This window comes from Typha latifolia, chromosome 5 (assembly GCF_019914945.1).
Source record: "Typha latifolia isolate L0001 chromosome 5, TyphaL0001v2, whole genome shotgun sequence".
In the NCBI taxonomy this organism is placed as follows: Eukaryota; Viridiplantae; Streptophyta; class Magnoliopsida; order Poales; family Typhaceae; genus Typha; species Typha latifolia.
In genome coordinates this window covers 15,233,786-15,246,619 of record NC_133090.1, presented here as the reverse complement: position 1 = coordinate 15,246,619, position 12,834 = coordinate 15,233,786, and the positions used below count along the sequence as shown (strand labels likewise).

General features: G+C 40.4%; 3 protein-coding genes across 4 annotated transcripts; all 3 read left to right on the top strand.

Moving 5' to 3' along the window:
* The first annotated feature begins 2,908 nt into the window (after positions 1 to 2,908).
* Positions 2,909 to 3,584, top strand: LOC140788783 (signaling peptide TAXIMIN 1). Its single transcript, XM_073138231.1, has 2 exons — positions 2,909 to 3,156; positions 3,282 to 3,584. Exons 1-2 carry the CDS (start codon positions 3,044 to 3,046, stop codon positions 3,403 to 3,405), a joined length of 237 nt encoding a protein of 78 aa, XP_072994332.1. The 5' UTR covers positions 2,909 to 3,043; the 3' UTR covers positions 3,406 to 3,584.
* An 896-nt stretch (positions 3,585 to 4,480) lies between these two features.
* On the top strand, positions 4,481 to 8,311 carry LOC140788782 (pyruvate decarboxylase 1). The gene is made up of 7 exons (XM_073138229.1): positions 4,481 to 5,088; positions 5,166 to 5,329; positions 6,315 to 6,876; positions 7,136 to 7,224; positions 7,320 to 7,437; positions 7,673 to 7,861; positions 7,961 to 8,311. Exons 1-7 carry the CDS (start codon positions 4,660 to 4,662, stop codon positions 8,129 to 8,131), a joined length of 1,722 nt encoding a protein of 573 aa, XP_072994330.1. The 5' UTR covers positions 4,481 to 4,659; the 3' UTR covers positions 8,132 to 8,311.
* A 568-nt stretch (positions 8,312 to 8,879) lies between these two features.
* Positions 8,880 to 10,991, top strand: LOC140788040 (uncharacterized). Of its 2 annotated transcripts, none has more exons than XM_073137131.1 (2): positions 8,880 to 9,033; positions 9,669 to 10,991. In XM_073137131.1, exon 2 carries the CDS (start codon positions 9,735 to 9,737, stop codon positions 10,719 to 10,721), a length of 987 nt encoding a protein of 328 aa, XP_072993232.1. In that variant the 5' UTR covers positions 8,880 to 9,033; positions 9,669 to 9,734; the 3' UTR covers positions 10,722 to 10,991. The 2 variants fall into 2 exon arrangements, with proteins under 2 accessions (XP_072993232.1, XP_072993233.1); XM_073137132.1 differs by lacking the exon at positions 8,880 to 9,033 and adding an exon at positions 9,050 to 9,449.
* Positions 10,992 to 12,834: the final 1,843 nt, after the last annotated feature.

Below are 12,834 nucleotides of genomic sequence, written 5' to 3'. Positions count from 1 at the left end.
TCCATCACAAGTTGGGCAGAGACATTGGTTAATGACAATGGGATCATGGAGAGGAGACCACTCAATGGTCGAATTCCCTTTGCATAATTTGCAGCCATAAAAGCCTTTTCCTTTACATACCTTACATGGGAGCGACAATTTTCTCTGCAATCCCATAAGAATAAGGATTAAGATTACATGATTTAAACGAAGTAAAAGAATGGACTACTCTTCTCACCTTCTTTGCTTCTGTAAATGATTGCAATGATCGGATGGTTATGGAGGAAGCAAGCGAGATGGTGAATAGGCCTCCAAAGAAGAGAGCTGCAGCAGAACCCAATACGCGCAGTGGCTGCGGGAGTCCATTGCCGCCCTTCATTCGATATCTACAAAAGCAATTCAGGGATGCAAGAGAATCACGAAAGTAGCATTAAGCAAATTGGCAAAGTTCTTTCTGTGGCTGCCCGGATCAAAATACTTCTAACACGCATTTCATCGATCATCTGATATGCTTGATATTACTTACAGAATACGAAACAAGTGCTCTATTTACCATCCATAATCACTCGATTAACCATAAAAGAGAAGAACTTTAGAAAAATAAACTACGAATAACACATATATCAACGGGTACTAGTAAGTTTACTAAGCAACCTTGGTCACCAACCATTACTATACTCCGCCAACCACGAGAGAATGAATACATTAACAGCAATAAGAAATAGCGAGACGAAGGGATTTGTTATAGAAGTAGGAGATTTGAACCTTGGATTTAAGATAAAGACACTGTCGCTTGGACAAGATGCTTGCTTGGCCTTATGGGTGATGTCTACACTCTAAGCATTCGGACTATTGCTTAGAATTTCTTATACACATACTTCTTAGAGAACACTAGTGCCAGATGTCTTTATCTCTATAATTCCAGCCCACCATCTGCCACACATACTACGGATCCTAATCTAAATATGCATCGCCGACCCGTTACCGTCTGCTAGCCCACAGGGTATTGGGCTCGGCCCCGCATAAGCAGCCAGGCGTAATGAGCCCCTTCACCGCTCGATCATCGTCGTCACGACGTCACCTACTCTGTCACACCCGCCTCTCCGAGATTCTCTCTTTATCCGCATCGTCCAATCTCCTACGTTTACTTCGCAAGGGCCTCCTCAAGACCGGCGATCGTCGGATGGTTGGTGCCCAGCGAGATATTCCCTTTGGAGATCCGCTCTGCTTGGGAAAGCATCAACATCTCCGTCAACGTGTTCTTCTCCTTCATCATTGTGCGTACCTTCCTCCCTATGCTCTGGCACATAAAGTTTAGCCTCTTCTACTCCTTTTCACTTCTCTTTCGCAACGCCGATATCAACTCTGCATTACTAAGCTGTTTTGTGCACTGGAGCTCTTTGCATTTTTAATACATAATCCAAGCAACTGTACAAGATCTCCCCAAATAAATGGTCGCATTGCATATGTGCACAAACTTTTGTTGCACTAAACATGTTCGATAAAATACCAACTTAAGCGCGGGCTGGCATACCGGACCTGGAAGCTGAGAATATAAAGGCCGCACTGCAGGCGAAATTCAAATGGATTTGGGCTGAGCCTTAGGAGTGGCCGGGCCATTTGATCACCTTACAGCCAATCCCTATCTAATAGTCCTTTGGGCAGTGCGGTGAATATAAAGTTGATGCAGTCCAGCCAAAGAAAAGATGGCCCGGACTCGACCTGACTCACACAATGATGAGGTCTAGCCGGACGTAAATCACCACGTCCACGTCACCCTACCTGTCGCCCGTGTGGCCTAGTGATCACCTACTGAAATAAATAAATAAACGATTCACGAATTTTTCAGAATTACTAATTATAATGGTTAAAAACTAATTATTAAATTAATAAATATATATAGATAACTTTTTTTTAAATGTTTAGAGTATAAAATATTTATGAACAATTTTTGACTCGTATAAATAAGATATGTTTCATTACGCTATGATATTTGATACAATATTTGATAACTTTTAAATATTTTTTTAATAATTTATGCAAAGATAAAATAATCTTTTTTGGATTTGTGTTTTAATGGTAATTAATTATATTTAATTAATAGAATAATTTTCTTAAAAAGAATAATAATTTCAATGATAACTATACTATTTTAATAAAAATATATAGTTATAATTATCTTCTTTTTCACATATTAATAGAAGACTGAGAATCGAACTAATTATACCATGGAGTGGTCCACGATAAGTAAAGACACAAAATGCTACGAAGTGCGATTGGAATTAGATTCTTTCTTTGAACACCAAAAAGCATCTAGTCTGCCAAAATTAGCTCGACAATACCTAAATTTTAATATTGAAAGAGATTTATTTTACTGTAGCTATAACTAAAATACTTAATTATTAAGTATTTTATTTATCTAAAACTAAAACTGATAGTATCATCGTTTTTCTAAGTGAAAAATTGTTTCAATAAAAACATTGATAAAATTATTATTTTACTTAAAAATATTAATCTAATTGATGTTTTTTTTTACTTTTAAATGAGTAAAATGCTTAATAGTTAAGCATTTTAGTTAGCATTACAGTAAAAAAAATCTCTTTTAATATTTAAAATTGAGTGTTATCTATCTTTTTTGAAAATAAATTTTTGAAAAAAAACTAGTCCGATCAACAACTCAAAATTAGCCACCTAATCTGCTAGGACGAGTCTCCACGTCAGTAAATAATCGCCAACATCGAGCACCGCCCCGACGTGTAGAATTAGGAGACGTGAAAGTGGACGGGAACTAAAGCAAGCACTAATAGTGAAACAGACGAGATGGGTCCAAATCGCACAGCAACCAATAACAACCATAAGTGCAAGTTCATTCATCAACACCACCACCAACTCCCACTTCTCGCAAACTTCTTAGTCGAAGACCTATCGCCCATTCGCCCTCAAATTAATCCCCACTTCCTTCTTTACTCTCTCCGGAATCCCTATCCAAATCCAATCATTTTCCCCTTAACCCTAACCCTAGCATCAAAGAGAAGTTAGTTAGAGGAGGAGGAAGAAGAAGGAGATGTGCTGCGACGACGATTGCGAGTGCCGGCCTCTCGGATGGCTTCTCGGCCTCCCCTTCGCCCTCCTTTCCCTCCTCGTCTCCATCGTCGGCGTCGCTGTCTGGATCGTCGGGTAAGAACAACGGCGCAGTAGATCCAAAAATTTAAGATCGAACTTTTATATGTGGATAGCGCTAGTTAGTTCTTATTTAGATCTGAGATATTTGGGGGGAAATTTTGAGAATATTTGGTCTCCAGGTTGCTGCTTTCGTGCATCTGCCCTTGCTGCTTGTGCGTGACGGTGGTGGTGGAGTTGGCGATCGAGCTTATTAAGGCACCTCTTCATGTCATGAAGTGGTTCACATCCAAGATCCCTTGTTGATGTTAGTATTATTGGTTGTATTCTTCTTGTTGTGTATTAATCCGCCTAGGTATTTTAATGCATCAGGAATTGTTTTGTGCGACTAAATAATTGCTCACTTTCTGTTGTTAGAAACTTTGGATCAATAGTTATTATATGTAACTTATTCGATTGGATCAAAATCTACGTTTATGCCCCAAGGAAGCTGAAACTTTTTGAGAGCTTGAATATTCTTTTTTTTTTTTTCTTACCAAAGTTTGTCAATTTAATTGGTGATTTCTACAAGAAATTCTTACTTTGGAGTTTATCAGCAAAGGAGTATCTTGTGAAAGTTTTTGTATTTCCGGAAGAAACTCCATAGGTTCATATTGTTGGCGATCTACTAGATGAGAAGAAAAAGAACGATCGATTAATTATTAAGCTCGTGGCACGCCATGCCAATATGCCATGAGCCAATGCAGTTGCAAAGTAAATGCTCGCGAGACAATAATTGGGCATCTGCGATTCTCTCATATTTTAGGTTCCACTTTAACCACATGGGCTCCTTGGGCTGCTAAAAGAGGCGTGATCGACATTTGTACTTGTTATCATTCTATGAAAAAACCCGAGCGTCGTAATGTGTGCAGGGAGGGCTGCCTACTGCCTCGGTAGGAGGTCAGCGATTACGTTTTAGCATTACTACCACGTCACGCCATACTGGACTTGTAAGCTTAAAAAATTGGTGACTCTTGTCGTTTCCAAAATCAAAAACAATTTTTTTAATATAGTTTGAGTTCTTAAACTATATACAAACCAAATTAAAAGGCTAACTTTATATATATAGTAGATAATTAAGTTAATCTTTTTAAGAAATAGATTACAATCATATTTGGACTAATGTTACCCCTAGACCTTGGGCGAGGAAAAGTCTTAAACCGCACACCTGATCTGACTTTGGAGTTTGGACCGCATCCTGAAGCTTTATCCCCAAGCCAAGATGATGATGCCACCCAACATGAGCTCGTAATCTTAATATGTTGTTCGATTAGCAATCCTAAAATGGCGCCAAGCGTCAATAGTAAGCATAACATAAGTCTAAATTCACACCCGCCCCCTTAAACAATACAAATTTGTCAGGCAGCACTCGGCAAAAGCATCCTGCAAACCTACCGCTCATCGCCCACAGCATGCCGCTGTCGTTTTAGAAGAAACCATCGAATAGATCACATATATAAAAACGCTCCACCCTCCTCTCTTCGCTCTCCCACTTTCTCACTATAGTATTCTTAACCAGAAATGGAAAACGGCCAACCCGGCGCTGGCGCGGGCACTCTCGGCCGCCACCTCGCGCGCCGTCTAGTCCAGATCGGCATCCGCGACGTCTTTTCGGTCCCCGGGGATTTCAACCTCACGCTTCTCGACCACCTCCTGGCCGAGCCTGGCCTCAACCTCGTAGGCTGCTGCAACGAGCTCAACGCCGGATACGCCGCAGACGGATACGCCCGATCCGCCGGCGTCGGAGCCTGCGTTGTCACCTTCACCGTCGGCGGGCTCAGCGTCATCAACGCCATCGCAGGCTCCTACAGCGAGAACCTACCCATCATTTGCATCGTCGGCGGTCCGAATTCCAACGACTACGGCACGAACCGGATCCTCCATCACACCATCGGATTGCCCGATTTCTCGCAGGAGCTGCGTTGTTTCCAAGCCATCACCTGCTTCCAGGTTTATTGATGGCGATTTCGTGTTTGGATTTGGAATTGGTGGTAATCGTTTATTCAATTCTGTTGTTTGATTTGCAGGCGGTGGTAAATCACTTGGATGATGCGCATGAGTTGATCGATACGGCGATCTCGACGGCGTTGAAGGAGAGTAAGCCGGTTTACATCAGTATTGGCTGTAATTTGCCAGGGATTCCCCACCCGACGTTTGCCAATGATCCGGTTCCGTATTTTCTCGCGCCCAAGTAGGTTATTCCTTTGATTTCTTTGTGTTTGCTGTTGTGTAGTTACTAGCTGGTGGTATATGATCAAATGTGCTAATGACTTTGGCAATTGATGACAATATCGAAATTTTGATGGTGGAATGCCCTAAACATACTTGCATCTGTTATATACTGATGAATTATCTTATGGCTCATAAGGAGCAGATACTACGGTGATTGAGTTGCAGCTAACCATGTAGTAGAATTAATGGAAAACTAGATACAAGATAGATTTTGTATCTTGTGAGGTTTGAGCACTTGTTCTTTTATTTGAATCACTATTTAATGCATCACTCTCCCGAGAATCTAGGTTGTGTCGCAGGTAAAAGAAAAGACAATCTCTAATACAAAACCACTATTTTGCTCTTTATTTTAGAAGAATGACCAATATATTTTCACATTCTCCGTTCCCTGATTGCTCAATCAATCAAGCGCTTGTGCAAATTAGTAATATAATCAGTTTGATTATACATAGGGACCTGCAGGGCCCTATTTATTTCTGTGAACTAGTGGCTTTGCCAAAATATTTGCAATGGTAGTGAGAGTTAACAACTTTCAGATACTATTTTGGAAGAATTCATAGATTCACATCTGAATATCTGAAGGCATAGTAATAAACTATTGTACGTTGTTAGTTTGTTACAGTTGACTTCTGGTTTCTCTGTCTGAAGAGATTAATGGTTATACTGCACATTGAATTGATATTTCCTTATAATCATTATGCCCTGATATTAGTCAGAACTTGAGAAGCGTGCTCTAGTCATTGAATACTGAACTGCTATCCATTGAATATATGTTATTGAACTGGATAAATTATTTTCTAGCTAGTAAATTTGCCATCGTTTACTGTTCTAGATGTCAGAAACAGACTTCCAAGTCTGTATGACCGAAGATGTTCAAGATAATAACATGATTCAGATATCTGAGTTGTTGATGTTTGAATTAAGTTATTTTTACATTTTTGCAGGGTGAGCAATCAAATGGGTCTAGAGGCTGCAGTGGAAGCAGCAGCAGAGTTTCTGAACAAGGCTGTAAAGCCTGTTTTAGTTGGAGGGCCCAAACTGAGAGTTGCCAAGGCTCAAAAAGCCTTCACAGAACTAGCTGATGTAACTGGGTATCCAGTAGCCATAATGCCATCAGCCAAAGGATTAGTGCCAGAGCAACATCCTCAGTTCATTGGAACATATTGGGGCGCAGTTAGCACCAACTTCTGTGGGGAGATTGTAGAGTCAGCTGACACATATGTCTTTGCTGGCCCAATATTTAATGACTACAGCTCGGTGGGCTATTCTTTGTTGATCAAGAAGGAGAAGGCAGTAATTGTGCAACCCAATCGGGTGACTATAGGCAATGGACCATCTTTTGGTTGGGTTTTCATGGCTGACTTCCTGGCTGCTCTTGCATCAAAGCTTAAAAAGAACACTACAGCCCTTGAGAACTATAGGCGAATTTTTGTCCCACCAAGTGTTCCTCTTAAACGCGAGAACAATGAACCTCTAAGGGTTAATATTCTTTTCAAGCATATCCAGGCAAGGAATTACTAACATCCCTTTGCATTTTTTTTAATGATTTAATAAGCGTATATTCTCTTCTTCTGTAAGGGGCATGATCAGCTCTCAATTTCTTTGAGAAAAAAAAATCACATAAAAGTGGTAACCTTGGCAATATAATAAATTGCAAATCTAATAATGGAATCACTGAGGGACTCAGTTTAGAAGATATGATATCACAGCTGTTTTCCTTCTTATTTAGTTCATTTGAGCTCTCTTTTTTTGGCTCTTACTCCAGGCTATGCTTAGTGGAGAAACTGCAGTTATTGCAGAGACTGGTGACTCTTGGTTCAATTGTCAAAAGCTTCGGTTGCCAGAGAATTGTGGGTAAGTCATCATAGAGAAGATTGCAATTTCTGCTGCTTTCAACACTGTATTCATCGTTTGTTCTTCCGTCTTTTTCATTGAAAAATCTCATTCAGATACGAGTTCCAGATGCAATATGGATCTATTGGGTGGTCAGTTGGTGCCACTCTTGGGTATGCTCAAGCTGCCAAGAATAAACGTGTTATTGCTTGCATCGGTGATGGCAGTTTCCAGGTATGTTCTAAATTGCCTATTTTCCACCTGTTAAGTGGAATTCTATTAAAGATGAGCCTTCTGCTTTGAAATTCAAATAAAAAGAATCAACTAAATGCAACATGATGTTCATGAGTTACCCAAATGAAAGAATGAATATGAGATGTGGAAAACCGCCACACCCCTTAATAAAGTTCACTGCGGCGTTCTCCTTTTCTTCTAATGCTGTCCTCTGCTTTTGTTCTTCTTCCTTCAGGTGACCGCCCAGGACATTTCCACTATGATACGATGCGGTCAACGAAGCATCATCTTCCTCATAAATAATGGTGGATACACGATAGAAGTTGAGATCCACGACGGCCCTTACAATGTGATAAAGAACTGGAACTATACTGGCATTGTAGATGCCATTCATAACGGGGATGGCCGATGTTGGACTGCTAAAGTAAGCATATTAAAACCATCTGTCTCGGCGATAATCCCAGAATTTTCTCATTAAATGCAATCGGTCGAAGAAATAACTTTCCCTTGTTAAATAACATAGGTGCGCACGGAGGAGGAACTCGTAGATGCCATTGCTACTGCTACAGGAGAGCAGAAGGATAGCTTGTGCTTTATTGAGGTCATAGTGCACAAAGATGATACGAGTAAGGAGCTACTCGAGTGGGGATCAAGAGTCTCAGCTGCCAATAGCCGCCCTCCTAATCCACAATGACGGCTAGGCTGGATGATGTAAATGCTGTGCGTATTTACTTAGGCTGGTAGAGAAAAGTTGTTGAATAAGCAAGGATATTTAGAGAATCTATGTAGGCGGGTATTCTTGCATTATCTGCTATCCCTTTTGTTCTGGTGAACTGTTCGAAATAATTTGCTTCAATCGATGGTTATTGAATTACTGATAACTCTTCATATATATATATATATATATATATATTTGAGGATATAATTATACTTTCTTTTTGGTGACACATATATATCTCTAAACTAATAAAGATATTTCACTTATCGCTAACATAATTTTTTATTTATTTTAAATATAATTATAAATATGTAATATAATTGCTTATATAACTTGCATGTAATAATTTATAAATTAATTATGTTATAAAAAATTTAATATTAATAGTTCAGAAGTTCTAAATATAACTAACTATATAAAGATATATTTTATGAACCCTTAATCACATCTTCCAGCTTGTCCTTTGCGGACGATGATGCCTCTAATTTTATTTTTACTTCTCTATTTACATATAATCTTCTGAACATTTTCTACTGAAAGTCTGAACTGTCCATTCTTCGAGGAAGTAGCTTTATGCTTTTCCTGATCTGATCGTGTGGTCATTATCCATCATCCACCGTTGATTCGTCTCGGCATTCACCCGCCGTTCCCATTAAAACGCCCCTGCCGACTTAAGCCGCTACTCCGAATTTAATAGAACCCTACCGCTCCACATCATCATCCACGTCACCCTTTCGCTTTATATATAGACCATCGACCCCCCTTATTGTTCACATTTCTTGCGCTCTCCCTCTGTCGGCGATTTAGGGCTTCTCTTTAATCCGTACCCGCGCCAGGAGCTCTCTCTTTCTTGTGTCTCAGATCTCCGAAACCTTTCGGTAATTATATCTCGCGCAAACCGAATCCTCTGCGCTTTTGTCGCCCCTTTTCTTGTCTCGATTTGGTCTTCCGAGCGGATTGTTCTATTCTGTTCTTTCTTGTGTTCTTGCTACTTCGTATATTGGCTTGGTGTGTCGTTTCTTGATGCAATTCATGTATGATTTGGTGTGTCAACTACGCTCATCCCGTAAACAAGATCGAACCTTTTCTGACATCTAAGCCTGTAGGTTGAGGGCTCGCTTGTTGGGAGATGAAATCGTTTTGTTGCTATGTTTTGTTACTTTGACATAGTTGGACTGGGAAAATAAATCCTTAAAGATGCTTGTTTGATTCCAATTCTATAAATCTTCGCCAAAAAGGTTTATAAAATGATGATGGTTGATCGGTTGTTAACTTTCCCAAAGTTCAGCTGAAGGTAACCAAGTTTATATCTTGTAGGAAAATTCTTGCGGGGTATATCCCAAGCTGGTCTTTTTGGGTATCTTATTATTTTCCTGACTGTCCTCTATATCAAAAGATGAATTGATGCAGATATGATTCAGTTCTTGTGAAAGAAATTCAGTAAAAGATCTTATTGCTTTGTTGTAGACTTTGCTAGCTTTTACTGACGATCGTTGCCCTTCTACAATTTCAGTGATTGGAAATCCGGCTCAACTTCAACTCTTTGCTTAGTGTTTCTTGTATCCTGAGATATTATAATATGCCGAAGAACAGGACTCGTTCTGCCTCCTTTGAGCGGTGTTCGCGTGCATCACCTTACTGCTGCAGTTCGTCTAGCGGACGAAGTCACTGTTCTTCGTCATCGAGAAATCCAAGTGAACCAGCTGTGGTAGACAAGGACAGTAAAGAATGGGAAGAGGTTCGCTGTCCTGTATGCATGGAGCACCCCCACAATGCTGTTCTCCTGCAATGCTCTTCTTACAAAACGGGTTGCCGCCCTTTCATGTGTGATACAAGCTACCGGCACTCTAATTGCCTTGACCAATATCGGAAGGCCTTCCCCGGACCAGGATCATCAGAGGCTAATGATGAAGGGAAGAATCCATGTCAGCTTTCATGCCCTCTATGTCGTGGGACTGTTACTGGCTGGACGGTGGTGGAGCCTGCTCGACATTATATGAATTTGAAAGTTCGTAGCTGCTCTACAGAATCATGTTCTTTCTCTGGGGTTTATGGGGAACTGAGGAAGCATGCAAGGAAGGAGCACCCTTCTGTGCGACCATCGGAGGTGGACCCTGAACGAGAACGAGACTGGCATCAAATGGAGCAACAGCGGGATCTTGGAGATCTCTTCAGCATGTTGCAGTCAAACACGAATAGAGTTGAGGATAGTCAGGACGAGGAAGAATTTGGTGGCACCGTGTATGCATTTCCCTCGATCACTGTTCTTTTAATCGTGCAATCAGGTACTGGACAATCAGCTCTACGTTTTTCTGGGAACTCTACAAGGGCTTCATCAGGGAGCCAAAGGGGAAGGAGGATGATTATCTGGGGGGAGACCGCAAGCCAGCCTGACCAGGCAAGCAGTGTTGTCAGTAATCACTCTAATAACGGTGATTATGGTGACAGTGATGGTGTATCTGAAGACGCAACTGCTGGCTCTGACCAGCACAACGGCGGGAGACGAAGACGGCAGTTGAGGATGCTGGATGACGACGACGATGATGATGAAGATGAGATATTGTGACACCAAGGTTGTTCACTCGATCAGTTTTCTTTGTATTAACTGCTAGAGTGCAGAACTGGTTGGAATTTGTAAATCACTTGTTTCTATACATTAGAGGTCACTCTGCTGTTGCATATCCTCTATTGCTTCTCCATTAAAGCACTGAGGGTCGAGTGTGAGAGGTGTAGAAGCAGGACACCCTGCCGCCTAGGTTGGAAAGAGAGTGAGGAGTAATGGTAGTAAAAAAAACTGTTCATTCAGAAATTGAAATTGAATATCTGAATTCTTGTTTGTTATCGTTCTCATGGTGTGATGAACTTGGTTAGACCTTCCTATTTCATCTTGTAGGCAAGATCAGATTGATGTCATCGGGTTGGGTGTATCCGAACAGGTTGTTTGTATTGCAAAATCGAGGCAGTGGCAAGTATTGGTGCAAAACTTGTTCTGCCACGTACGGGTTAATTTTATGTTTAATTGTGTGATGATTGCTAAATCTTTTTCAGGTTTGCAAGAATATCATTGTTTGTAGTTAAAGAGGGAGGAAGTAAAATGGTTGGAGGGAAGAAGAGGAGCAGAACCCAAGATCTTAACTTTTAAGTATCCTAGCAATATAGTGGAATAGGTTTAGTCGTCCATAAGATAATTTTCTTTCTTTTCTGTTTTTAAGAGAAGAAAAAATAATAGTAGTTTAGGTTCCATTGATCGATGTAATCTAGGAAGTTTAAGTACACAATTCTCCCATAATCTCGACAGCTGAGATTATAAGTTTAATTCTCTCATAACGTTAATATTAATATTTAATAAATTCTTAATCAGTGTTATATATACGTACATGATTTGAGCTGGCCTATATATCTACATGGTTTGCTCCTCCCTCTCCCAGTCTCAGTCATCGTTAGGTCCGGCCTGATTCAAGCCCGGCCCAATTAGCGCCGCTAAATTTACAAATCTCCAGAATTTACTAACACGCTAAGTTGGCGCCTTATCTTTCTAGAATATAGAATCTGATAAGCTATCCCTGATTTGATAAACCGCTTATCAGCTGTCGGGGACCACTAAATTTAACCACTTTTGCGTCTCTGTTATCTTTCTCGATCGCATTAGGGTATATCATTCAGCATTTTAATCTCTTTCTCTCTGTCACGGAGAGTCTCGATCGGCTATTGACGGGAGCAATGGATACTCGAGAAAGCAACCAAACCAACAATGATCCGCCGGTTTCTTTCTCTTTTGACTTTTTTTTCTTTTACTCTCGTCTCTCCTTGTGACATTTTTGCTGCTACTACATCATGTTCGCATCTATGTCTCTGAGAATACTTGTCTTTTCTTGAAGATTTGCGATCCAAAGCTGAAAGTTTTGTTTCATGTAAAACACAATCTATAGTTCGGGTTTCCTTTTTCTTTTCTTGCCTTGTCGTGAGGCTTACGATCTTGAAGTTCTTGGTAGAATTATATCTTTACGTTCTGTACTTCTGATGATGGACTTGCATTTTTTTTTAAGAATCTCATTGTCTCTTAATCTGATCTTAGGCTAACTTTGAACAAGTTTTAGCCGTAAAATAGATTCTGTTAATCAATGCAGGAAGGTTCTCAAGACCCAAGAAGCAGACAGAATCATCTTCAACCCATGGCTGCTGCAACTGCAAATACTTCAATTTTCCCCGCTGGTTCCTACAATGTGGAGTCTACAACGCCTCCAGGACGTGTGGCTATTGCGTCATACGGGGTTCCCTTCTCCAGAATGCTTAACTCTTCAAATCCAGCGCCATGTAGCTATACAATGTTAATAAAAGAAGAAACGTTGTCATGGAAGCACCTAGCTCATGTGGTATGTACTAGTGAAAGAATGGAGAATCATGGTAATGTTTTGTTGCCTCAAGAGAATATGGCGGTATGGGATGGAGATCCATTTCCAGTATGCAAGTGAGTTAAAGGAGGGAAGTCTGCTTGTCTAATGATACCAATATATGCCTTTTTCTGACATATTAATGTCGAATTTGTGCTGTTCAGGAATGAGGAAGAGCCCACCATGAGGCATTCCTACTGCAACTGCAAGAAATCACAATGCTTGCAACGGTATTTCCTCGTCCTAGGTTGTGCTTTAGATGCAATTTATTCTTGCTCTTATCTTTTG